This window comes from Gastrolobium bilobum, unplaced genomic scaffold, assembly GCF_033153095.1.
Source record: "Gastrolobium bilobum isolate Gb01-03AN ecotype WA unplaced genomic scaffold, APGP_CSIRO_Gbil_v1 utg22961, whole genome shotgun sequence".
Lineage (NCBI taxonomy): Eukaryota > Viridiplantae > Streptophyta > Magnoliopsida > Fabales > Fabaceae > Gastrolobium > Gastrolobium bilobum.
This window is the reverse complement of record NW_026897314.1, coordinates 311-28,216: the sequence shown is the minus strand read 5'-3', so window position 1 is coordinate 28,216 and position 27,906 is coordinate 311. Positions and strand designations below refer to the sequence as shown.

At 34.1% G+C, this 27,906-nt stretch overlaps 3 protein-coding genes and 1 long non-coding RNA gene across 4 annotated transcripts; 3 read left to right on the top strand and 1 right to left on the bottom strand.

The window, feature by feature from the left end:
• Nucleotides 1-90: 90 nt before the first annotated feature.
• Nucleotides 91-4,946, bottom strand: LOC133305922 (rhodanese-like domain-containing protein 11, chloroplastic). The gene is made up of 10 exons (XM_061506180.1): nt 4,698-4,946; nt 4,479-4,568; nt 4,026-4,133; nt 3,628-3,724; nt 3,451-3,490; nt 3,294-3,368; nt 2,973-3,060; nt 2,790-2,857; nt 738-810; nt 91-655 (listed from the first exon to the last, which is right to left on the bottom strand). Exons 1-10 carry the CDS (start codon nt 4,833-4,835, stop codon nt 572-574), a joined length of 861 nt encoding a protein of 286 aa, XP_061362164.1. The 5' UTR covers nt 4,836-4,946; the 3' UTR covers nt 91-571.
• Nucleotides 4,947-9,171: 4,225 nt separating this feature from the next.
• Nucleotides 9,172-13,155, top strand: LOC133305914 (E3 ubiquitin-protein ligase RGLG2-like). The gene is made up of 12 exons (XM_061506165.1): nt 9,172-9,194; nt 9,553-9,807; nt 10,416-10,500; nt 10,581-10,721; nt 10,819-10,932; nt 11,024-11,121; nt 11,825-11,904; nt 11,988-12,093; nt 12,212-12,339; nt 12,434-12,605; nt 12,818-12,874; nt 12,968-13,155. Exons 2-12 carry the CDS (start codon nt 9,565-9,567, stop codon nt 13,046-13,048), a joined length of 1,305 nt encoding a protein of 434 aa, XP_061362149.1. The 5' UTR covers nt 9,172-9,194; nt 9,553-9,564; the 3' UTR covers nt 13,049-13,155.
• A 3,519-nt stretch (nt 13,156-16,674) lies between these two features.
• On the top strand, nt 16,675-18,343 carry LOC133305908 (aldehyde oxidase GLOX-like). The gene has a single exon (XM_061506159.1). It carries the CDS (start codon nt 16,675-16,677, stop codon nt 18,325-18,327), a length of 1,653 nt encoding a protein of 550 aa, XP_061362143.1. The 3' UTR covers nt 18,328-18,343.
• Nucleotides 18,344-24,899: 6,556 nt separating this feature from the next.
• LOC133305928 (uncharacterized) lies at nt 24,900-27,444 on the top strand. The gene is made up of 3 exons (XR_009750822.1): nt 24,900-24,920; nt 25,839-25,927; nt 27,136-27,444. It is a non-coding gene; the product is annotated as an uncharacterized LOC133305928 (long non-coding RNA).
• Nucleotides 27,445-27,906: the final 462 nt, after the last annotated feature.

Genomic DNA, 27,906 nt, shown 5'->3' with positions numbered 1-27,906 from the left:
CAATTTCAAAAGGAAGGAATGACGGAATTAAAAATGGATACAAACACGTACAAACAAACACATTAATACATTATACAATCACAGCCGTGAGAGGGCTTCTGCAACAATATAATCAGGGTTCAGAATTCACCTAGTATATCAACCACTGCAAGTTACAATACTGACACATTTACCATAACAGTAACATCATTGGAGCAGTAACATGACAAAAATGATTTATTTTCTTTTTCTTTTGGAAATTTCTAAAAGAAAAATACAAGCATTTGGCCCAAAAAACGTATTAGTACACAGCCACATGGAAGAAACCTAAATTAAAATGACTGCCCAACTAAACTTGCATTTACAATCCAGTAGTGACTAAAAATGGAATGAGGCAATTACCACATAAAATTTCAGAAAGCACCTGCTGGTAAATCATATTTAACTAAAGGATGGGTAGTAGTAAGTCTTTGCCAAGGATCAGCTTCCAAAATTTAGTTCCTTAGTATGTTGTCTCTACATGCACTCATCCACAACAAGGAACATCGTCTCCAGGAATATTAATCAATGACTTCAAGGCAGCCATAGAACCTCAATGGGTCCTGATATCCTGAAGATAGCGACCGATTTGCTGAGCACCGATAAATAGCGCATCGCCAACAAGAATGACTCCAAGCTATGCCAGAAACAATGAAACGTGTGAATGTAAAGATTGGGAAATAAGATTTGCAACTGAAAGCATGCAACGGATGAATTACCAGGCGTGCAGAGAACACTAATCTATATCCCCAACCTTCCTTGGCTGCAGCAGCTCTTTGTTGATCAGTCCAACTGAAAATAATCATGAAGTCAGAAATGTGCAACCATATTTTAACAATGTCCTAAATTTTTATAATATATAAAATCTCTTTTGAAGGCCGCAGACAGTAATCAATATGGTACAGAAGTATTGATTATGTCCAACAAGCAAGGGACATTTTGCTACATATAGGAAAATTGTCATCAACTAGATGATGGATATAACTCAAATCTGTATGGTATTCTCTTAACATTAAGTTTTTTAATTAAGGGATGCAACCAGGGAATTAAGCTATACAATTTTGTGTTATCATTGACAGGATCATTTCTTATATATTCTTGGCAATCTGGAAATACAATAACACAACGTTCCTATATCATTTCTAAATGAAATCTTCCAGACCTTTTTGTCTTTGCAACAATAATTGTAGTTTAATTAGTTGCATGCATATAATGACACCCAATTTGCAAACTGATTTGGGAAATGGTAGGTAATTTTATATTTTGGCAGGATGAGAGATAAACCAATGCCAAAAGACTGTCAATCATCTAGAACAAAATAAATCAATTCTTAAAAAAGATAGTTATTAACTGGATTTATTACTGAAGGGAATCACCAGACAGTTTTTATCAACATATAAATAACATAAAATTTCTCTTTTGTCATTGAAATTAAAAGAATAAAAACAAAAATCACCACGGGTCTTAAATATGCATCACGTAAAATGGAATTCTGTACAAGCCATACAGCAAACCATGATTGATTTTGATGTTTATACTAGTATTTCCAACCAATCATAATTGTGTAAGAAGTATAACGTTCTAATGTGGCATGAATTAGTAAATATTACAAAATAAATTATATGTTGTCCAATAGAGAAAACGCCAAATTGACAAGGTCAAATAAACTTCATCAACATCAACATCAACAACACCTTTATCCCAAATTAATTGGGGTCGGTGGTAGATGAACCCACATGAAAGATACAAAACGGTTGAAAAAAAAGTAAAAAAAAAATAAAAATAAAAATAAAAATAAAAAAATAAAAAAAAAATAAAAAAAATAAAAATAAATAAATAAATAAATAAATTAATAAATAAATAAAAATACACAAATAAAATAATAAAATAAAATAAAAAAATAAAAATATATGTATATATAAATAAATAAAAGTAAAAAAGAAAGGGACAAGAAGAAGTGGGGGAAATGAAGGGGAAAAGGACTAAAAAGGGACCATCTGGAACATAGGAATAACAGCGGGTCTAACCCTCCACCATACTTATAGCTTTTCTCCATTCCTTTCTAAGACATACTGTCCGCCAATCTATATCCCACTCCATTAAATCTTGTTTTACTACTTTCCCCCAAGTAAGCTTCGGCCTACCTCTGCCTCTTTTTGTGTTTAACTTTTGGTAACAAACTTCTGTTCTTACAGGAGCATCCATGGGTCTTCTCATCACGTGCCCAAACCACCTCAATCTATGTTCTCTCATCTTCTCGGCTACCGGTACTACTCCGACCTTTCGTCGAATATCTTCATTTCTTATCTTATCCATCCTTGTGTAACCACACATCCACCTTAACATCCTCATCTCTGCTACTCCTATCTTATGCTCATGTTGCCTATGTGCTGGCCAGCATTCCGCTCCATATAGCATTGCCGGTCGTACTGCCGTTTTATAGAATTTTCCTTTTAACTTCAGGGGAATTTTGCGGTCACACAAAAATGCAGATGCACTACGCCATTTCATCCACCTGCTCTGATTCTGTGATTTACATCCTCATCAATCTCTCCACCGTTTTGTAAAATGGAGCCCAAGTATTTAAAAGCATTTTTTTTGGGTACCTCTTGACCATTTAGATGCACAGGTTCTTGGTCCTCATCTTGTACCAGAGAAAACTCACACTTCAGATACTCAGTCTTGCTTCGACTTAATGTCAAATAAACTTCATCAACCATATTATATTACATGCACTATAAGTAGAGAAAAAAGTGAGAAAAGATAGTCACCCAAGGAATTCTGAAACACCACCGATTCCGGCAAACTTAAGAGGCACTGGACCCTCTACGATGAGATCCTGCTCCACAGTAGTAAGAAGGGCCAAGCTCGTAAGATAAGCTAATTTTCTTTTACCACATTTGATCAAAGTAAAGCATAATAGAAATTCCAGAAAGCTGAAATTGGAAACATGCCTCTTCTTCAGCAGCCTCTAAGCCTCCTTGAACCCAGAACAGATTTTTGTAGCCAGCATTATATAGTAGTTCACAAGCAGCAAGCGATCTGGCCAGAAAATGAGGTTCAGAACCACACAAGAACAACGTTGTTTATTTGACACTAGTGAAACGATCAAAGAATTTCTTTCATCCACCAGAATTTGACTGATTCAACGATTGAAAAACTGAAATAGGATTCAAAACAGCAGGAGAAGTACCAAATACATTTTAAGGAAAAGGAAAATTAGAATTAGAAACAACTCAATTCAGTGAGCAATCAATTGAATGTATAAAGCTCACCTCAGTCCCTTCTGGCATGCAACAATTAATTCTGTATCTTTGGGGAACTTCTCCACAACTTTGGCTAAGAACTGGCTGTTGAAGAAAGTATAGAAATAAATATAAAATTCAAGTACACAGATAATGAATCAGAAGAACAAATGATAGTTTAGGATACCTATCATACGACAGTGTAGGCATTCCACTCCACCAACCTCCTGTTCAGCACAAGGTCAAATTAAATGTAGAAGATTTCTAATGAAATGTAGAGATTTATTGCATAAATTCAGAAAGTCTACCAAAAGACTGAAGGTGAAAATTAATAATGAAAGAGCCAGCATGGATCTTTTATTACCCATAACGAAATTTGTGATTTTTGTGGGAATGGTTCCAACATCTAGCTTATAATCAACATCAAATATTGGAATCCAGGTTGAAGCTCTCACCCATGCCTTCATAACATGCAAAAAGAGCAAGAAAAAACAATGAATATTGCACTGTGCAGATTGTTTACAACAAGCTAAAGTAAATTAAATGTTTTGGGAAATGCAAATTCGATGCTTTCAACAGCTACCAAGCCAAGATCAATTACCATCAAGAAAATTAGCTTCAAAAATGTCTGACCACAAGAATAACATGTTTAAAATGTCAAATTGCTTTCCTTTTCCCTTCCTACTACAGATAAATAACTAAACTATCTGTACAATATATTTGCTAAAGTAAACAAAGCGACAGCTGCATCGAAAGAGAAACCTTGTTGTGTTCATTTGAGGGACGAACATCAAGAAGGGGCTTGTTCGAAAGCTGAACTGCATACCCAGCTTCCCTTGGAGTAAGAACTTTAACTTTTCCATCCCTGACCTACAAAATAAGCAAGCAAACCACATGAAAATCATTAGGTCCATATGTGGATCAACATCATGGTCTAGAAGGGGGTTAATCAAAGAAAAGAGGGCATCCTCCAATAACAAGGACTTGATTATACAGTTCATTATAGAAGCTCAAGCTCAAGCTGTTGATAAATCCCAAACATTGTATGCCACTCCACTAACAAATAGCTCAACTCACTAGAAAGAAGGATAAAAGATTATGAAAATTCAAATTCAAATTCAACTCGAAACTCCTCACTAGGCATTAAACATATAACATACACAAGCATCAAAATCAAGAATGTTACTAAAAGAAGTTGAATGAAACAGAAAATACCAGAGCTTCCCATCTCTTTCTGGCAGCAGCCATGTCCCTCATTTGCTTCAATTCATAATCCTCACTCTCAGCTCGCACTCGAACAACACTCTTCAGCAAAGGAAAAGCAGTTATCATGTATCAGTTAAAGGACATAGAGAAGAAAAAAGCCACAAACCCATCAATCATAATAATAATAACCACATATATATTCACACACACGAGGGATAGAATGAATACCAAAGTGAGGGGTCTGGTTGTGTAAGAAGGATTGAGTTGTAAGGAAGAGAGCGAGGCATAATTAGTAACAGCACTCAGAGAAATGTACTTGGCATTGGAATTTGTAAGACTGTTTGTAGGAAGAGATAGTGCTTCCATTATTGCACAGCTCAGTCACAATGAAATTCTTCAAATTCCAAACAACGAAACACTCAAACACCTACAAATTTGGCCAAAGGAAACCAGTTCTTACTCTTATCTTTGAGTAACTCTACAGCATCTATTTAAAATTACAGTAACCACACGTCCTTTAACATAAAAAAGAGAGAGCAAAATATAAGTATAAGATAATACATATTAAATTAGATTATTACTGTTAAATTTTTCAGTCTCATGAATTGAACTGCTTTGACGATAACGTTGGATAACTCGAAGGTTGCTCTTGACTTTTTTATGGTCTTAAATTGGGCACACGAGTGGCCCATAAAATTGAGGACACTGCCCATGTGCTCCAGTAACAACACGCACATTTTTAGGAATGACAAGGGTAATCGTGGGTATGTATTTAGGTTTTATTAATTTTTTTTTGTGACGAGGTTTTATTAATCTTATGTTAATGGAGATAAGTTATCTTCTATCATAAAAATAAATTGGTGAACTCCATCATCTAAAATAAAGTGGCCCAGTTATCGAAGAGTGTATAGTAGAAAAAATTTATCTCCTATAGTATGAGAATAGTTTTTCTCATATATTTATGGTTATATCTTTAAATATTTAAGAGTTTAAAATATTTTAGAAATTATAGAAAAATAAACAAAATAAATCCTAATATCATATATTTCAATTTTATTCAACATTTAATGTTTTTATAAAATTAAAAAAACTATTTCCAACAACATATCAAGTTTAAAGACATATTTTATAATAATAATATCCTAAAACTAGAATGTGGAATATATAAACTGTAGGAAAAATGTTTATACTATTAAAAGATATAATTTTATGTTATTCTAAATAAAATGACTTGATTTTGGTGCATAATTGATAATTTTTATATTATTTGTCTTCCATAAAATTAGGAAGAGAGAGAGTGAAGGAGAAATAATATAAAAAATATCAAATTATACACCAAAATAACGTCATTTTATGTAAAATAACACAAAATTATATTATTTAAAACAACAAATATTTTTCTCATAAACTATTGTCTAAACATACTATTTAAATTTGGGAAATTATAAATCGAAATATAGTGACATAGGGTATAAATAGGTTAGGCCGGTCTACAAGGGCCTACTGCCTAATCTATATTAAGCTAGGCTTGGCCTATTACAAGTAGTAAAATAGAACAAGCCTAGACTTTTAAAAAAATATATTTAGAAAACAGGCCATAGATTTTTTTTTATACATGTCGAGCTTATAAGCCTTCAGGCCGACCTACATCATATTATTTATTTTAAATAAAGTAATTAAAATTATTATTTTAATAATTTTTAATAATGAAATAACATTATTTTAGTTATTCTTTTAATTGTTGAATGTTTAATAAGCTTAAACAAGTTAACAAGCTTAGACCAAGACTTTTATTTTTTAAATATAAGTCAGACCAAACTTGTAATTTAGAGTCTCCACAGACTAAAAGGCCAAGCATATCCAATATTTTTTACACATATCTAATCTATTTATGCTAAAACTTAACATAACCTAGCCTATTGCGAGGTGGTTTCTCAAACTCCCTTTCTACTTTCTAGTCGACATCACACACCACACCTCGGAACAGTGACCAAAATGTCACTGTTCATCGACTTTTTTACCTAAATGCCACGCAAACAATGTTATTTCTTAATATGTCACGCGAGCAAGTTCGCTACAGTGGCCAGCGAACTTGGTTTGCTGACGTGGTATGTTTCTGGTGGACAACAAGTTCGCTACTTCCAGTAGCGAACTATGTTGCAATAAATGCTGACACATTGGAGAATTCGTTGCCACATGCAGCGAACTAGGTGTGCCACATGTCTGACATGCACCAAGTTCGTTGAAGGTCCAAGCGAACTAGGTGCCACGTGGCACAATCAGAATTAATGTATCAATCACGATAAAACACAGAAAATGAAGGAAAATGGCAATTTAATTAATGTGCCAATCAAAATTAATGGGCCAATTAGCAATCACAATTATTGTGTCAATCATAATTAGTGTACAAATAAGATTAACTTTTGATTGTATCAATCACAATTAATGTACTAATCACCAATAACTTCGGAGAGCCATAACTTTTGATTCGGATATCCAAATCAGATATTTTTTATTTTACATATAACTTTTTGAGATCTATCCAATGACATCTCATTTGATATATTTTATCTCTCACAAACATCGTTCGAATTTGTAACAATAATATCACAAACAATTAATGTACCGATCAAAATTAATTGCGATTGATACATTAATTGTGATTGGTGATTGGTACATTAATTGTGATCAAAATTAATTGTGAATGGTGATTGATATATTAAGTGTGATTGGTGATTGGTACATTAATTGTGATTAATACATTAATTACAATTAATTGTCATTTTCTTTCATTTTCTGTTTTTTTATTGTGATTGGAACATTAATTCTGATCGGGTAATGAGATTGTGCCACCTAGCACACCGTCCAGTCAGCTTTTCTTGCAAAAGTGTGCCACGTGTCACGAAATCATGGCTACCAAGTTCGCTACCAGTCGTAACGAACTTGGACACGTGACAGTCAACTTTTCCTATAAAAATATGTCACGTGTAACGAAATTATTAGCTACCAAATTTGCTGAGCACTATAACAAACTTGTCCACGTAACATATTAGAAAATTGGATAGCGTGGCATTTAAAAAAATAAATTGTGAAAAAATGAGTGACACTTTGATCAGTCTTCCCCACATCTCCTTGGTTTCACGAAAGAAATATTGATCATTAGTTGATGTTCTTAGCCACTACTGCGACACAGTATACATAGTACAAACCACAAAGAATGAGTTGTTGGAAAACAGGAGCACCGTTCAGTCATTGTCACCAACCTCAATCATAATCCCGATGTTGACAAACCCAATTCGAAAACAAACATCCACGCCCACGGTATCCGACCAAACCGATAGTAAGTAGTTGACGAATTTACCCCTTACTCTTATAGTCTAATTAACTATTTGAACTATTTGTTTATGGTAATAAATTCAAATAATTTTAGCATTTAGTACTGTTTATTTTAAATTAATTTGTATGGTTTTTAAAGAAATTTAAATTTTTTTTTTTTAAAAGTTGAAAAAAATGCATTCAACTGATACGATAGCCAATCATATATTCAAATCTAGCATAGTGTTAGGAAAGGTTGTTTCTGGGTGCGTGCTATACTAACAAGGATTACTATTCCTATTACAATTTTTTAGTAGCTCCTATCATTATTAAGTAAAGCAAACATTTACGAGATAACAAAAAGCAAATGTGTCTGTTAGTGCCTGTGTTTAATAATCGAGGTAACGTAAAGCATCTGAGTTCGTGAGTGCTTGTATCTCATTATTTAAATCTAACACGATATAAAGTAACTGCTCTTTTAGGAGAACAAGGATAATGAAGTGATTATTTTTCTTTTAACAGTATATATACATTTTTTTTTGGAGACGTATACATTTCAAAATTGGATTTTAAGTAACTGTTATTATAATTAAGCTTTTTAATAATATGGCGATATATATATTATAATATGACGATGTAATTAATATTAAACTGCTAAAATTTATTTACAGTTGTTGATTAACATGCAAACATCATCTAGTACTAGGAGTACAAATAGGTTAAACCGGCCTATAGGGACTTACAAACTAGCTGTATTAGGTCGGACTTGACCTATTATAAATAATAAAATAGAATAGGTATAGGCTTTTAAGAAAAACTATTTCAGAAAAAGGCTATAGAATTTTTTATACATGTTAGACCTATAAACCTACAGACCGGTCTATATTATATAATTTATTTTAAATAAAATAAATATTTTGAATAATAAAATAATATTATTTTAATTATTCTTTTAATTATTGAATGTTTAATAGATTTAAATAGATTAACGGTCCTAGATTAAAACTTTTATTTATTAAATATAAATCAAGTCAGACTTGTATTTCAGACTCAGACTATCAAATCAGGCCAGATCCAACAATTTTTTTTAACAGAGACTTAACCTATTTAAATGAAAGCCTGTCCTAATCTATTCACCCCCCTAATCCTATTGCAACTATCCTAATCTATTTACCCCCCTAATCCTATTGCTACTTTGTTGTCAGTTTGAGGTAAAACAACCAAGCACCAAACCAAGCATTAAACTGTAAGTCAGAACTGCAGAGAGAGAAAGAGAAACTACGTGGAAACAACCTTTCGCCGTTCATTAGCACCAATCCACTTATCCATTGTTGTCATTTACGACGCCTTGTAGTGCTCTTCCACTTTCACTACTTTACTCTCTCTCTCAGTCCCTCCTACCCCTTTAAGGTATCATTTTTCTTTTCACATTTTCCATTCAATTTCTGATAGCTATGAAAAGTTGTTGTTGTTGTTGTTGTTTTTTTTTTTAAGGATTAATCTGATTTGAAGAACATTAAAACAAAGGAAGAGAGTTGAAACAAATGTGAGTGGATTAAAATGCAAATTGGAGAGAGAAAAAGGGAGGGGGGGGGGGGGGGGGGGTTGTATAATTTGAATGGTAATCTTCATGATTTCTAAGGAAAGTAAATTAAAATTGTTGTAAATAAGGTATTGTTTCTCAACAAGAATGTGACTTGAACTGGATCAAGAACAATTCTGAGAGTTTTGATTTGAATGCTTTTATGGGGTTGCTGAATTTCTTCAGAGTAAAGAATTTATGGGTGGAACAAATTCTAAACGGGGGAGCTCTAGTCAACGTTCATCCTCAAGGTCCAGTTCACGTTCCTGGAGTGATCCTCAATATCAATCACCTTATTTGCCACAAAGCCAAGCTCATGGGCCTCTCGGTTATTACGGGCATCCATCTCCAAGTTATGGTGGTGTTCGTGCTCCAGAGCAAAAAAAGAGGCCAGACAGGAAGTTTTCAAGGATAGATGATAATTATAAAAGCTTGGACCAGGTAACTTTCCTATGATCCCTGATTCTCAATGTATTAAATGACTCAAATGCATAATAACATGGGTCATGGGTGTGCATTGTCTCCGTAAAATCTGTTCCAGGGTTTATACTGAATGAAACTATCCCTGCATTTTGAGTTTAAGCTATGAAGTTTGAGAGAAAAGAGTCTATTTCAGTTCAGGTCTTGAATCATTTGGAACACTTTGGTGCCTTAAGTTTAATAATACACACTTGCCATTGCTATTAATTGCTCAGATATTTTTAAAGAAGGCAGTGTGAATTTGAGAAGCTGAGGAAACATTTTTTTTTTGTTCTTGTAACTAATTCTTTTAATTGTCTTCTTGACATTGTCATTATAAAGATGATAATGAATTTGCTCAAAGAATTAATTTCCTTTGTTATCTTTTGCTGCAAGTTTTATGCATGTCTCTTGACACACGGATCATCAATTTTAGCTAAAGTTCATGTCTAGCTATTAGTTTCATGTCATTACTGTATTTGGAGGATGTAAATGTCAGATCCATGTGCTGACTTTTGGAACTACACCAGTAATTATTGTGATTTCATATGTTTTTTTGTGACATCTGAAGTAGTTTTCCATATTGGAAGGTAACTGAGGCTCTGGCACATGCTGGCCTAGAGTCTTCCAATCTCATTGTCGGTATTGATTTTACAAAGAGCAACGAGTGGACAGGTTTTACTTCATTTGACTAATCTCCTTTATTTTTTCCCATTTGTAGTTATGTTAACATGCATAACTTGCCTTTGTATTAGGTGGAAGGTCATTTCAGAGGAGATGCCTGCATCACATCAGTCATGAACAAAATCCATATGAACAAGCTATATCTATCATTGGAAAAACATTGTCTTCATTTGATGAGGATAACTTAATTCCCTGTTTTGGATTCGGAGATGGTAATTTGAGAAGCATTGTTATGAATTACATTCAGTCCTTAGAATCTAATCTAATGTCCTAGTGAGTTATACTCTGTGTGTGTTTACATATTGGCAGCATCAACACATGACCAGGAAGTTTTTAGTTTCTTTCCTGACGAGAGAATTTGTCATGGATTTGAAGAAGTGTTGGCACGGTATAGGGAATTGGTCCCACAGTTAAAGCTTGCAGGTATTGTCACATTGGTCAAACTTTTTTTTTTTTTTTTCTGTATTTTAATCAGCTTTTTGTCTATGCTATTTTTGTCCCTAACTCATACCAGGACCAACATCATTTGCCCCAATTATTGAGATGGCAATCACCATAGTTGAGCAAAGTGGAGGCCAATACCATGTCTTATTAATCATAGCAGATGGGCAGGTAGAGAATTATCTGAATTGAAATGGAATTTCTTTATTATTATTTAAATGAGTGTTCCTTAATATCAAATAATCAAAGTGAATTACACCAAATAACATGCACAGGAAATTTTTATTCATGGTTTTCCATTTTTTGTAGAGGGGTTGGGTTGGGGTTGTTGGTGCTGAAATAAGCCCTTCCTTAAATACTACAATTCCTTGACATATGTCCATTTTTAGCCAAGTGAATGCAACTTTTATTGTAGTCAGTCACAGAGCCAGAGAATTTTCTTTAAGGGAGCTAAAGAGAAACAATATTTTGTTAGGGGAACCAATATTTTTTTCTTTACATGCAAGTTTGTTGTTTCCCCTCAACATACAGCACTCTGCCCCTGGTGATAGTAACCCAAAAAGCAATATGTATAGCAGGACAAGGTTAGGCTAATTGGATGTTTTTATCAGTTAATTTTGATTTAAAATTGAGATTTTTATGGGGAAAGCATAGTTTTATATACACTCCAAAGGTCTAAGGTTTAGTTGTCTAATGAAGCTGCTAGATGACACTGAAAGTAAGAATTAGCCGTAGTTTTCATATGGAACTACAAGGAACTTATGATATTAGCTTAGCAGCATGATGTCATCCTGCTTGCCATTGGCCATCAATTAGTAATTGGATACTATGTATGATTAACAAAATGAAGCTGAGGATTGTCAACTCGTTACAGGTGACAAGAAGTGTTGACACCGAGCATGGGCAGTTGAGTTCACAAGAAAAGAAAACTGTAGAAGCTATTGTGAAAGCTAGGTGATTATCTGTCTGTATTGCTTTATTCTTTGTTTGGTTTGTGTTCATTGCCTTCACCAAAAAAAAAATGTATCTATTGCCAGTGAATATCCCCTGTCAATCGTAGTAGTTGGAGTTGGAGATGGGCCATGGGACATGATGAGAGAATTTGATGATAACATCCCTGCCCGAGCATTTGATAATTTCCAGGCATGTATCTCCTGTTCAAAAGTTGTCAGTTCTGCCAAATCTTTAGAGCATGTTCTGTTTATGATCTTAATAATGATAAACTTTATTTTTCTTTTCTTTTTCGTTTTGTCTTTTGTAGTTTGTGAATTTCACAGAAATAATGTCAAAGAACATGGATCGGTCGAGAAAGGAAGCAGAGTTTGCACTTGCTGCCTTGATGGAAATACCCTCCCAGTACAAGGCAACACTGGAACTTAATATCTTGGGGTAACAATGTTGATTTCTTTTCTTCGTAGGCTTTGCTGCATTGGATATAGCATTTTTGTATTAAGCCATTTATGGTGTATTACTTTTCAATCAGTGCTCGTAGAGGGAAAGATATAGACAGGATTCCTCTACCACCACCTCAATATGGTGCAGCATCTTTCAACTCCCCAAAATCTTCACGTCAAAACAGTTTTTGTCCCACTGCACCATCTCTCAGGCATGATGCTGGCACGAATCCTCCAGCGAGTTCTGCTTCTGATAGTCATGTACTTCAACTCTTTGCTTTCTCTTCCAGTTGGTTTTTTTCTTCTTAAGTTTGCTGCCACTGCAGGAGAATGTCTACTTCTCCATGTCATTACATTCGATCCTCATGTAGGAAGTCTACTTTGTTGATGGCAGTGGCACTCATTTGTAGACTTTAATATACATTTTAATGCAAATTCAAACCCTATAAACTATTCTTATATAATCCTTGCAGGTTTGTCCCATTTGCCTCTCCAATCATAAGGATATGGCCTTTGGTTGCGGGCATCAGGTAAGGAAGCCATGCAGTTCACTTTTTTTTTCACATACATCATAGATGATTGAATCCCATTTAACTATGTGAGCCATCTTTATTAATATGCAGACATGCTGTGAGTGCGGACAAGATCTTGAGTTATGCCCCATTTGCAGGAGTACCATTGGTACTAGAATAAAACTTTATTAGATGATATCTCTGAAAACTTGTGTATGGCTTTTCATGTTGAGGTATGAAACCGAGTTTTGTGCAAGTTTCTTGGTGAAGAGGAAGGAGGACGGGTGGAAAAGGTTTGCATATTACTATATTAGCACCGCATTGTAAATATTTTTGGTATTTATTGGTTCAAGTCTATGCTTTAAGCACATAATATATTAGAGTTGGGTTGTGCGTTTTCATATTATATTAATTTTGTGGCAATTCATCAATATAAATTATAATGTTCCATGCCTCTCGATGTTGGCTTGTTTCATGATCATGTGCCCGGTTATGTACATCTCTTGTTTGTTTCGGTGGGTTCAAAACTAGCACAACTATAACTTAATCTGTGATTCGGTAGGAGTTAATTTCTCAACCCATCAACGATGTTAGTGAAATTATTGGGTAGTGTGAATGATTTGAAGGGGCTGGTTCATGTGTTTCGCAGCATGATCTGGTGAATTCCTAGTAATCCTTAAAATCCGCTAGTGAATGACGTGTCACGTGAACTATTCATGTGTAATTGTGTTAGTGTTGGGACGTGAAGGAAGGCACAGGCTGAGTTGGACAACCTAGCAGTCTTTTTGGGAGACAAATCTTTGGTGCATTAACTCGTACATCTTTTTTCTACGTGTGGAAACTTTTTTTACCACTTTTGAAAAAAAATTTCCTGTCACGTTGAAAAAGTTTTATCTTTTGAAAAAAAGATATATCGAATTGGATACATGGATGGACCAATAATTTATTCCTCTTTGGGTAGGTGACACTGCAGCATAGCATGGCATGGATTTTAGCCGGAAAGGCCCGCTATATGCTTATCTTGGACTTTTGGCTTGCCTTTGTCATTCACTTTCTTTTTGTTAACGAGTGCTCTTGCTTTTGGGGCTGATTTAATAAATAATTGCTTAATGGCTGACTAGGTGCCAACCAATTTAGTACCTTCTCAATTAAATATCTAATCAAATCTTGCTTTAGGGAAAAGTTTTAAGTTGCATCCATTTACCTTCATGCGTCAGTACTGCTAGAGTGATACAACTCTTTTTGTTCAACTATATCAGCTTTAGGAATGTATGTGAATTCTGAAATACTCCATGTATACTCTTGATCTTGAAAGTGAAAAAAACAAACAAAATGTCAGTCTTCTTATTATGGTGATGGCATCTGAAAAAAATTGTTGTAACGTACGTTCTTAAAGTAAAAAAGAAAAAGATAAATACATCTTCGAAGCTACTATTTATTTTATACATTTTTTATAGAGTTTAAATATTTATGTTTTTGTTGCAGAATAATTTTCTCTTTAATTCTCACATAAAAGATTGTGATGTGGAACAGAAAAACAGAAAAGATAATCACTTATATTTTCGGAATGATGTTTTTCTGGGCTGGAGATTCTTATATTCATAAGTTTACTGTAATTATTGTTTTAATTATTTTTTGTCGTATTTTACTTATTTTATGTATTTTGAAATATTTGGCATTTGCACATGTTGCTTGTGTCTTCTCATCCAAATCTAAATATCTTTCGTTTTAAATATTTATTCAGTATCTTTCGTTTTATCTAAATATTTTTATTTTCTTTCATTTCGATTTTTCAATCTTTAAGTCTGGCTTGATGTTTGTTATCCGTCATAGCCATTGCCCAATTTTAAACTTGGTAATTGTGGAAGTTTATATGTTGCTTCTATTTAGTGATATCTTTTCTTTTCTTTTTTTGTACAGCTATTTTATTTTTTTTAGTTGAAGCATCATCAATGCTTGGATATTTTTAATCTAATTAAATTGTCGGGGGATATTTGCCGATATTAATTAGTACAATAAATGCAGATTAATTAATCAAAAAATTGCAATGTCAAGTTAATTAAATTTGAAGTTGATTAAATCAAAGTTTTGAGTAGTGTCAAGTTTATCTAAATAATTAGATATATATACTCTGAATGTATTTTTAGTTATTTGTTTTGAACACAATTGATGAGATGGCTAAATGGGTCCAACCCTTTATTTTGACATGTTTAACTCTCCACAAATGGTGGGTTGTGATTTTCAACCCACCAACTTGTTTAAACCTGTTTCGTACAAGGGCATCGTCAAAATTGGTTTAATCATTTACTGTAGGAGTGTTCATCAACCGCTCCAAATCAATTCAAACCGTAACTGAATCGAAAAGTCGATAATCGAATTAATCAAAAACTGAAAAACTTAAAATCGAAAAAAATCGCAAATTTTAATTGGATTGGATCGATTTTCGATTTCGTTGGTGAAAATCGATCCAATCCAAACCGATCTAATATATTAATTTTCCTCTACCTACTTGGCATTTTTCCCAATCATACCCCAAAAAATTTTAAATTCAAGACCCATTAACCCATCAGCTAAACCTAAGAAAAAACCTAACCACCTTATTAGCAAAATTTCGTCTGTGTAGAGTTCCATATCTCATTGTCAAAAAAAAATTAGATTATTATTTAATGATGCATTTATATTTCAATTTTTTTTATTAAGCCAATACATACAAAAGATATTTGTTTGCAGAATAATCATCAAACAAATATTAGGATTTTCAAAAAATCAAAAACCGATTCAATCCAAATCGAAAAAAATTGGATTGGATTGGATCAGATTTGAAAAAAAAATCCAAACCGAATGGATAATTACATGATCAAACTGAATAGATTGGATCAAAAGATTTTTGCATTCAAAATCGATCCAATCCAGACACCCCTACTTTGCAAGATGAGTTGATCCGTAAGAATGGTTTTTTATTTATTTATTTATTAAAAGAACAAAAACATTATTCAATGATTTTTTTACCCCTCTTTGGTGTTCATTTCATACCTTTTATGTGTAAGGTTAATTTTTTTTATATTTCAATCCAGTGACAATTAATAATTAATTAGATAACTATTTGTAAGAATTTTTTTTATTCAATTAGACAATAAAACTTAAACGAAGTGAAGCCATCAATAGTATCACAGAATTTTCTTAATTTTTATTTCCTCTACAAAGGAGAAAATCTTTTTTACTCACACCATAAAATAGTATTACTCGATTCCTTAACTCCAATTCAGATTTTTGCCATTTCTCTTGCCTTTTCTGCCACCAAAGTATTCTATACAAATATCTGATACCTCTCTACGTGGATTTAATTTAAGAGTATTAGGAAAATTCAGGATAGGTACTTTTGCATAGATGAAAAGTATAGTGCTTTCGACCAGTTACGATGTTCTACCAAGTGCTATCAGATAGCAAAAGAAATTAGACCGTGTGCTGCAAGCTGCATAAACCCGGAATTTTGTGATTAAAAAAAATAAAGTTGTTTTTGCAAACTGAAATCAATTCTTGCATGAGCCCGACACAATTGGATCTAACAAAACACTCAAATATTATTATATAATCAATGAACATCCCTCACGGCAAGACTCCTAGGGAAATTTTTATTGCACATTTCAGGATGAGCTGACAGAAATTTAGCCAAATTGATTGCACCTTTTCAAGTGCATGACTGCTAGTAATTCGGCTCCAAGCAAAACATGGTGCTACAAAAGGACCCTTCACATCCAATCTTATAACCATCCCCCTCTAGCCTATGAAAAATGTTCTCCATGTCTTGCAGAAAAATCATGATCATTATCCTATTCCTCTTGGTTTGTGTTGGATTTAGTGATGGTGCCAATGGAATAGGGAGGAAAGGGCAGTGGCAACTGCTCCTCAAAAACACTGGCGTGGTTAGCATGCATATGGCTTTAACCTACCAAAACACAGTCATAATGTTTGATCAAACTGAAGCTGGCCCATCTAATTACCAACTTCGCAAACGCTTCAATGGAAGCAGGTGCACCAGAAGCCATCATGATTTGATGGACTCAACATGCTATGCTCACTCTGTTGAGTATGACATTAGTGCCAACAAAGTAAGACCTTTGAGGCTTGACACTGATCCTTGGTGTTCCTCTGGTTCTTTCTTAAGCAATGGCACACTTGTACAAACAGGTGGATATGGCAAAGGTGCCAAAAGGGTCAGATTCTATAAGTCTTGTGGGAATCACCAATGTGATTGGGTTCAATCAAAGAAATCATTATCTGATGAGCGTTGGTATGCCTCTAGTCAGATACTATCAGAACATGACAGGGTCGTTGTTGTTGGTGGAAGAAGGGTTTTCACTTATGAATTTGTACCAAAAATTAGTCCTGGAGAAAAATCTTTTAACCTTCCATTCTTGCACCAAACAAATGACAGGAATTCAAGAGGGAACAACCTCTATCCCTTCCTTCACCTCTCATCAGATGGAAACTTGTTCATTTTCGCAAACCGTGATTCAATCCTACTCAACTTGAGACGTAACAGAGTAATCAAGACCTTCCCTCGGATTCAAGGAAAAGGATCAAGAAACTACCCAAGTTCTGGCTCATCTGTGTTACTCCCTTTGGACCACAAAGATAACTTCAAGAAGGTGGAAGTTATGGTATGTGGAGGTTCAGCTACTGGGGCATTCAAAGCTGCTACTAAGGGCACATTCCTTGAGGGTTTAAGATCTTGTGGGAGAATGGTGATAACAGGGAATAAGAACAAGTGGGATATGGAGTACATGCCCAATCCACGTCTCTTACATGACATGATAATTCTCCCTACTGGGAACATCTTGATTATCAATGGAGCTAAACATGGTTGTGCAGGGTATGACAATGCTAGAAACGCTTCCCTTGAACCTTATCTTTATAGCCCAAAAAAAAGACTAGGAAAAAGGTTCACAATCCTTAAGTCCACAAAGATAGCAAGAATGTATCACTCATCAGCAACTCTTCTTCCTGATGGGAGGGTCTTGGTTGGGGGTGGTAACCCTCATGGGAGGTATAGCTTTCACAATGTGGCATACCCAACGGAACTGAGACTTCAAGCATTTGTTCCACACTACATGGACAGGACGTACCATAAATGGAGGCCAAGTAACTTGACCATAGAATATGGTGGTCAAAACCATGCAATTGGGTATGGAAAAGAGTTTAAAGTTCGGTTTTTGTTGAGGAAGAGGCCAAGTAATGAGATGGGGTTCATTGCTTATGCACCGCCATTTACTACTCATGCCTTTGCGATGAATCAGAGGATGCTGAAGCTGAGGTGCAAGAGAATGGCGAGAAGAGGTGATGGGTGGGTGGATGCAGTCTTAGAAGCCCCACCATCACCCCATGTTGCACCTTCTGGTTATTACTTGCTCACGGTTGTGAATGGTGGAATTCCTAGCATTTCTCAGTGGATTCAGTTTGCACACGCCTAGGCTTGTCTTTGTTCAATATTTTAATGTTGATCAAATTAGAGAGTATTAATTAATGAGGAAATTTTCATACATGAAAAAAAGCCTCATAGGAAAGCTTATATTACATAATATATGTAATGAGAAAAAGCTATAGTTTTTTCCCCCACATAGCCTAAAAGCTTAGGCCACAATTGATGTCAACAAAAAATAAAATAAAAATAAAATTGAAGAATTATATACACAGAATGGGATATACACCTTTAGTTTCTTTTTTTGTTTTTGTTTTATTGTTTTGAATTATTTGCTAAGCCTATATCCTAGATCTCTACCTTAGTGAAACTCATTTAAAATGAAAGTTTTCTTTTCGTTTAGAGCCTTATTTATTCTAAATCAAAATGTGATATTCTTTGACCAAAATCCTATAATTTATTACTATTCGATCCTAACGATGTCAGAAGGAACCAATTTTGGGGCTCTTAATTAGCTGAATAACGGACTTGCATCATCAACTGTATTTGAAAGTATCCAAAGGTTGATTTTCTGCTTCCATGTTTGTTGAAGTTCAAGCAATGATGACTAGTTTAATTTAATGGATGAAAAATGTTCACCTATCATTTCTCACATAATTCAAAAAGCGTTCAGCTACCCAATAGAAAAAGTATTTATTTTTTTAAATGACACAATTTATATCATTTCACTCTCACAAAGAGGTGAGATCCATACTTTTATTTTTTTTTATCAACTCTCTCCTCCTTTATCTATCTCTTTCTCTCTCTTAAAATGACACAACTTTACATCCTTTAAAATAACACACACTTTACCCTACAATAATTGTGTATATATCAGTGGCGGAGCCGGCTTAAATATTTAGGTGGTGCCAAAAAATTTGACATATTAAATTATTAAAATATTTATTGTAATCACAAATTTATCAAGAAAAAAATTAATATGAATTCTAACATAGTTATCTAAATTATGTTCTAAATAATGTCACATAATATTGAAAATTCAAATAAACAATTGTCGTTGATTATCAAAACAAACATATAAAAATGCACTAACCTTTTTTATAAACATTTCAAATATAAGAATTTCACTTTCCTCGCACAATATAACAAGTAATGAACCAAACATTATCCTAAGGATATGAAAACACACAAATATAATAATTATATGTATAATAAGTATTGTCCCTTTCATTATCTCTATTTCTTAAATTTTCAATATCTCACGTTAGAGAACATCACCCTTGTTTGCAACAACCATAAGCACAATGAAAAGTTCTCACATTTGGGAATTTGGTTTTTGACTATTCTTTGTGTGTGCAATAACCCAAAACTTTGGTTTCATGATTGTTACTTTCAAGGGTTAAGTGTTTGTCCTTTTAAAGGACACAAATTGTGTCCTTTTAGTTTTTATAACATGAAAAGTTTTTTTTTTCTCTCTCCACGTCAGCTGAAGTGATTGAGGAAATAGAAAAAAAAATTCATATTATAATTATGTTTTACTGGTAAGATATAATGTCAAAAACTAAAAGGATACAAGTTGTATTCTTTAAAAGGAGAAATTTTTTTTCCTACTTTTAAATGGGTTTATTTGATTTAGTTGGACCCAAATTTTGAAATAAGTCAACTAATCATTTTTGTGATTAAGTTTAGAAATATTTTTTTTTTTAAATAATAGGAATAAGAATAAATAACATACCTGATTAGAATAAAGTATAAAAAAACAAATATACAAGATAAAAAATAAAAAAGGTAAAACATAAAAATAACCATACTATACATGTTCCTTATTATTTGTTTGCATTTAGATGATTTGTTGTTACTTTGTATTGAGTATCTGATTTTTTATTTAGGTGGTGCCAAATTATAATTTTTACCTTAGTTAATTATAATTAATTATATAATATATATAATAAGTTAAAAAAATAAAACCAAACAGGTGCCAAGGCACCTGGTTTGTGTGTGGCTACGCCACTGGTATATATAGTAATAGTACGTGAGATTATACTTTTTTTAATATTATTTAGGAAAAATTTAAGCCTCCTAGGTCCTATTATTTAAGAAAAATACTTGTTCCATACTTGAAATCTTACGCTTCACCAATATTTGAAATTTCCTTAAGGACCTTAACCGTTGTTATTTTGAAGTAACCGAAATAACTTGGGAGAAACATTTGACTCTTAAATAATTTATATTCAAAATTCTTTTGTAAGAGTTTTTGTAAAAATTGCAACAATTTTTTCGAATCTAAAAGAAGTAATTCATTAAACATCTTCAACGAATCATATTAAATGAGCACTACCAATCAAGTTCGCCTGGTCCAATGAATTGCACCGAGCTTGCTAATGCAGGTCAGTCATTTAAATCGCCTAGGAAATCAAAGGAACGAATATCGTGTATCCATAAGACCTATCCCGTGAGTAACAAAAAAAAAAAGTAAGGCAAAACCAACCATCACAACTCAACTCACAAGTTCTCTTTAATCAAGTAACGTGGCCTATAATCGTTTATCCCTATCTCTACCACAAAATATGGCTTCTATGGGGAAGCTTTCTTATTACCATAGACTGCCAAAGGAAGAAGAATTGGACGATGAAATACTAGAAAGAGAAGTGAAGAAGGCAAGGGCGTGGCTGAAGTTTAGGGCACTAGCTGGTAGGAGAAGGCCAAAGCTTCGGATTCAAGGTTTGAGGAGGACCCTCATAAAAAGGACTAGATTTCTCTCTAAGTTTAGAGTCTCTTGGGGCAAGGCTTTGAACAAGTTGAAGAATGGTCACATGAATGACCTCTTTGGGGGCAATTTTCTGTTTATGCAGGGCAATCCTACTCCTTTCGGATGCTATAAGAAACCTTCGATGGGTTATGGCCTTCACGGATTACCAACATCAAGGCATTATGTTGGAAGGATCCCTTAAGAAATTTTGTGCGATTCCTACTTTATGGTAAAGACCTAATTATTTCTTGTGTATGTTATTTGCTGTCTTTAAACATAATAAGGAGATAATTCCATAATCACCAGCATATAATTAATTGGTACGGTTTCAATTCATGTTTTTTTTTTTAAATTTTTTGTTAAGATGAAAGTAAATAATAATGAAAAATATTTAAAGTGAATTATAAATATGTAACGACAAATTAAATAGTGTTTTAAGATAATAATAGTAGAGTAATAATATTTATGATTTTATTATTTTTAAATTTTTAAATAGGTAATCAGTCTCTTGCTAATATTTAACTTTGGACGAAATTTACTTCGCGATTGGGGTTGTGTTCCCAAACAATCTGACTCGCGGACAACGTCTTGTGGTGCAAACATGGTCTAGGCACAACGAGGCTCTCATCCTTTCTAGCACCTCTATTCAGGGGACTTTTTTAATTTTATTTTTTGTGTTTTTAAATTTTTTTAGTGAATTAATAATATAATAATTTTCGAAAAAGAAACTCAAGATCAAAGTAGAGATTCCCTTCGTAATAGTCTAAAATAGATAGGATTTAATTAAAATTATCAGTTAAAATTTTACTCGATATTACTATATTATTAGTTGGTTACAAATTTGTAAATTTGCCTTTATATACTTAGCTCCCTCATCAGCTTCATATGGATATCACTATGCTCAAGGGCGGACTCACATGTGTGCAATTGTCTGCACTTGCAGATATAAATTTATGAATTTTTTTTTCTCACAAGTGGTTTCGTTTACAAATGGGGGAGGTTTCATTTAATGAAAATGACTGTGGTGGTTTCCATTTTTGCGAAATAGAAAAGGAGGTTTTGTTTTTTGAATAAAATATTATTCCCTTATCACATGGGGTTTCATTTTTAAATAAGAAATTTTTTTAAAATAATTTTTTACTCAATTTTTTTATATTTTATTTATTTATTTTCTTTATACATATCTAAATTTTTTCTAATTGATTATTTCTTTTTCGTGTATTTAATTTTAATTTATCTGGATTCAATATTAAATGTTAACATTAACATGAAAAATAATTGCAATATTCAATATATCATCATAAACAAAATTTGTTTTTCTATATAACCCTAACCAGCAAACGAACCTCATTATAACTAAGAAACAACTAAGCGAATTTCTCCGAGCAGGTGCCGGTTTCATTCTTATTCTACAATTTCTTATTCTCCCATTCAAAGGTTGTCTTTCTTCCTTCACACATTTTTTTTAATTAAAAGATACAAAATGAAGAACTGTGTATTTTTCTTGTGTTCCCATTTCAAAATATTGTCTTGGTTCAGAATTTGCTAAAAATAACCTTAAATGACCAAATCCTTATATGTGTTATGTTCTCAAGTATTTTCTCTTATTCATTTTCAGGGTTTTGTTTGGCCAAGTGTATATGATTGGATTTACTTCAGTTGACCCTTGATTTTAACTCACTAGGAACGTAGCTTTACTTTTGAAGTGGAAGCAAAAATTCGATCATGATGTTGAAACATTAAGAGCACAAACAATTGTTGGTTCGTAGTAATTCGACAAGTCTCAATTAATGTATGATTATATTATTTTATACCACCTATAATGTATATGGGGGTGTAGGGTAGTGACCATGCTTTGGGTATTTGCTAACTTCTTGGTTATATACTTATTATACTATTGTGTATTCTGACTTGATTCCTTGATGGAAGGGCTGGTATGCCTACTTGGAAAATTGAGATTGTATTAGTATTTATTGAACTGTTTATCAGGTTGATATACCATTTGATAATTATCACTAGATGTCCGACAAATAAACGGAGCTCTGTCCGCTTTGTTTGGGCGATGTTGGTAGGAGATTATCACTATGTGTGATTAACTATCATCATTGTCATGTGAAGTGTAAGAACCCGCACCATTAAATTAGGGAATTAATTAATTAAATTATGAGTTAAGAGATAAATTTTATAATTGACCTTGAATAATTAAGAGAGGGCTTAAATAATAATAGTAAGTGATTAATAATATTGAAAGTCGCTTTTCTGACGAGAAGTGCAGATACCAGTTCTGCTTCACGGTATAATTGCGTATCGACGAAGTATCCCGAAAATTATAAAGAGTATGTATATATTCCTAGAATAATATTTAGGACTGGTATGTCAAGTTTGAAGTCGAAATAATGAGAACTGACGTCAAGACTGATACCGGCTACGTAAAAGCGCGTACCGACAAAGTGCTGCAAAAATTATAATAAAGATATGATAAATCTTATAAAAATGGCTAGGCTCAGAATCCAAAGTTTGAGAATAAAATGATTAGCAGAGATATTAGTGCTAATATTGACGCTTAAAACTTAATGAGGCTATAAATAGTGGGTTGCACACAACCCTAGGCTGATCCTCAACCTCCTACGTGAGTTTTCTTTTGAACCTTGAGACCTCCATGCTAGCCACCTTCCTCCCTTCCTCTTGTGAGCCAAAGGGACCACCTTTCTTCAAGCTTTCTTCACCATAATACTTTGTGTGAATGAGAGCTAGCATTGTGAGTGAGAAAGAGGCTACATTTCTGAGTTGTTAGCACTGTTTGAGGTGAGTTTGAGGGCTGACTTCTTAGTTATATGAAAGGTGGACCATTTCCTTGGTTGTTGAAGCTCCAAATGGTGAGCTTTGTGAAGAAATGACCCATCTTGAAGCTTATTTTCGTGGACCTTTGAAGTCAGAACCTTGGGGCTGGTTTAAGCTCCAAGAGCAACCTTGTTTCTGTTTTAAGCCTTGGTGGTAAGCACCATCACCTTTGCCATTGATTTTCAATGTTAAAGTTGAAGTCTTGACATGTTTATTGAGATGATTAAGTGACTAGCATGTGTACTGGCCTAAATATGTCTAAAAATTGATTCTTGGACGTAAAGTAGTATTAAAACGCAACCTTTGAGGGATATCTTCGCGAAATACAGAAACTGCATTCTGTTGCGAAATATCCGGATATGATATCCGGATATTGATATCTGGATATGGGGTTGGTGATATCTGGATATGCCCCCGACAAATATCCGGATATTCTGGGAATTTTGAGTTGGTCACTGTTCTGTTCATACGGAATGTATAATGATCCTCACATTTATTATGGATTTAATATTGAAGGATAATTACAAAGAAAAAGAAATAAAGTCACTTTTGGTGAAAAATGAGTTAAAATGACAGTTAAGAGGTAAAAAATGCGGGTAAATAAAGTTATCTAAAAGTGAAAGTAAAAATAGAAACGTGACTAGAAAAATATTATAGTCTATTGGTTAAAGTTTGGTAATGAATGGAGGTGTGTAGATAGATGAGCTTATACCCGCTAGTATAATGAATTTATATAAGTGACTCAAGGGAGTCACTGTTCCCTTCTCTTTACGGACGCGAGACAGAGAGAACGAAGGAAAGAAAATGAAAATGGAGATTTTGATTAAAATTCTTCCAAAATTCATAACTTGAGCTAGAGACCTCCAAATCACTCCGTTCCAAAGCCAAACCTGTGAGAAATTTCGAGAGGAATCTATTGGTATCAGTATTTCTGAGTGGGGTTCACTGTAAAGAGAGATCTTCTCCCCCAAAGAATTCGAATTTCATAGAAAATATGGGTTTTGATGGAGCTTGAAGCCATGGGAGCTTGAAACAAGCTTCTCCCTTCATTCTAGGTAAGTTCATGTTAAGAAATCTTTGTTTTCTTTGAGTTTTGAGAAAGATTGAATATAGGTTTTCATTTTAAAAATTTGGATTGATTGAGCATGTTAGAGCTTAATTCAGGTTTAGCTCATGTTGAGAAAAGTGTTTAGATGAGAATTTTAACGGTGAAAATGTATTTTGGAAAATTAAAAATACCGTATTTTTGAATAGTGTCGTATACGTGAATAGTGACGCATACATGAATAGTATTGTAGAGATGAACAGTGTCGTATATATCAATTAACGAATCTTGGATTAGAGGTGTGTGATAAGCTTGAATTTGATGGAGTAAAGCATTGAAATCATGAAGTTGGCATGATTTCCTTTATGTGCCTCTTAGCCATTTTCAAAGGAAGTATGTGCTATGAGTTACTGTTTTACAAAGCGAGCATACTTTTATGCGTGGAATGATATTCTAAGGTGTATGGACCTTCGCTTTGGTGAAATAAAAAAGAAAATAAGGTAGCTCCTTTGTATGGCCTTAAAATGAGTTTTGGCCATTTTCAAATGAGGTATATGTTCGGAGATATTGTTTCGCAAAGTGAGGACACTTATATGCGTAAAATAATTTATATAGGTGGCTAAGCTTGGGTTTAGGCACTAGACAAAGAGAAATCTTATAGCTCCTTTGTAATGGGCATTCGGCCTTAAATTGGGAAAAATAGGCTTTTAGGTGCTAAGAGGAGTAATGAGTGTTCTAAAGGCCTTTTGGGACTATCCTAAGACTAAGTGAATATATGGAATTTTGTGGGGATTTGTTGAACAAAGAACCACCCACTCATGACTTAATATGATTAAGTAAAAAGAAAATAAACAATAAAGTGTGTGTCTTGTATATTTACATGGCATTATATCATTTTATTGAGTTTTATGTTGAATTCCTTCTCTAGGTGTACCTAGGGACTGTGAACGTTTGGATTCTCGTGGAGTATGATAAGTAGCTTGTTCTTCAAGTAAGCAGATTGTAAAGCTCAAAGAGGTAAGCTCTATGTTTATGGGGTTCGCTCCTACTTTGTGTTCCGCCATAGTGTACGGACTGTGGTCAGGTTGTATGATATGTATGAGATATATGATATAGATGCATTCATATAGAGCTATATGATAATATGATATGTTTTGTTTTGATGTATTTACTTTGATATGTGTTAATATGATATGTTTTGTTATGATATGACTTCTGTAATATGATTTCTGTAACAATATCTGGCCATTGATTGTATAGTACCCGGATGTTCGCTTTGGGGTCCTCCCTCGGGACTGATGGTGTACGCCTCTGATATGTTCTGGTTCCGCTTTGGGGTCCTCCCTCGGGAACACGTGCGTTGATTTCCGCTTGGGGTCCTCCCTTGGGAATGACTGCGTACGCCTCTGATATGTTCTGGTTCCGCTTTGGGGTCCTCCCTCGGGAACACGTGCGTTGATTTCCGCTTGGGGTCCTCCCTTGGGAATGACTGCGTACGCCTCTGATATGTTCTGGTTCCGCTTTGGGGTCCTCCCTCGGGAACACGTGAGTTGATTTCTGCTTGAGGTCCTCCCTTGGGAATGACTGCGTACGCCTCTGATATGTTCTGGTTCCGCTTTGGGGTCCTCCCTCGGGAACACGTGCGTTGATTTCCGCTTGGGGTCCTCCCTTGGGAATGACTGCGTACGCCTCTGATATGTTCTGGTTCCGCTTGGGGTCCTCCCTTGGGAACACGTGCGTTGATTTCCGCTTGGGGTCCTTCCTTGGGAATATCTGCGTACGTTTCTGATAAGATATGTGTATATGTTTTGTTTAGTTATGATATTTGATTATATGACATGTTTTATGGGATATGTATGATGATTTTGTAAATGATATTTGTTACGTACGTTGATTTCCGCTTGGGGTCATCCCTTGGGAACGATTGCGTACATCTTTGATATAACACGTTTTGTTCTGATGTGAGTATTGTGATGATTTTTGTAAAAGATATTTGTTACGTGTGTTGATTTTCGCTTGGGGTCATCCCTTGGGAATGACTGCGTTTGTCTTTGATAAGATATGTATATATGCTTTGTTCAGTTATGATAATTGCTTATATGATGTTTTGTATATTATGTATCTGACTGTCATGCAGGAAGTGAGCCCAGGGTATGGAGGGTTTTCCATAAACCTGGAGTTTACTAGAGATTCGTCTCTAACCCCGTTTGGGGATATGATTTCAGGAACACAGTTAATTGAAGAGCCTCATGGGACAAGGACACTAACCGTGGCTAGAGGTACTAGTATGAGGATGTGGAGTTCTGGGTGGTCGGATGCTACTATTTGTTTTAGACGTATTTTTGGAAAAGATGTATTGTTGCATAGTGTTCATATTCGATACATGTACATTTATGTATTCAGGCATGATGATATGACTATGTAGTATTCAGTTATGTTATGTATTGGATTGCATGCTATTAGATTTGTGGCACGGAGCCAAGTTCAGCATGCGCCCATAGATGGGTATCTGAGTATATTTGCATGACTGGTACTTCTGGAAATATATATTGTTTAAACTGTCTATCAGGAACTCTTGAGTGTGGGATTGGAAAATCCCCAGTTGTCCGATTTACAGAGGTTACTCTGTCCGATTTTCGTCTCCGTAAAATAAGAATTAAATTAGAAGAAGTATGCAATGTGATATGTCATGTGAAAAAGGATTAAAGAAAAAGAAAAAGTTAGTTCGTATTTTCGTAAGTTAAGTCTTCCGCTGTTTCTGTTTGTATCATATGTATGTTAATTGAACCGGCTCGAGACGGGGATGTTACATTTATGGTATCAGAGCAGTTGCTCTAGGGAGTTACATGATATATAGCATAATATATTTGAAGTTGGAAGTTCTTGAGTGTTTTCTTGCAGTGCTGTATAATGCATGTGTGATCACTGAGTGTGAGCGTAGCTAACTCATTCCTTAGTGTAATATATGCAGAGATATGGTTCCTCCAAGGAGAACT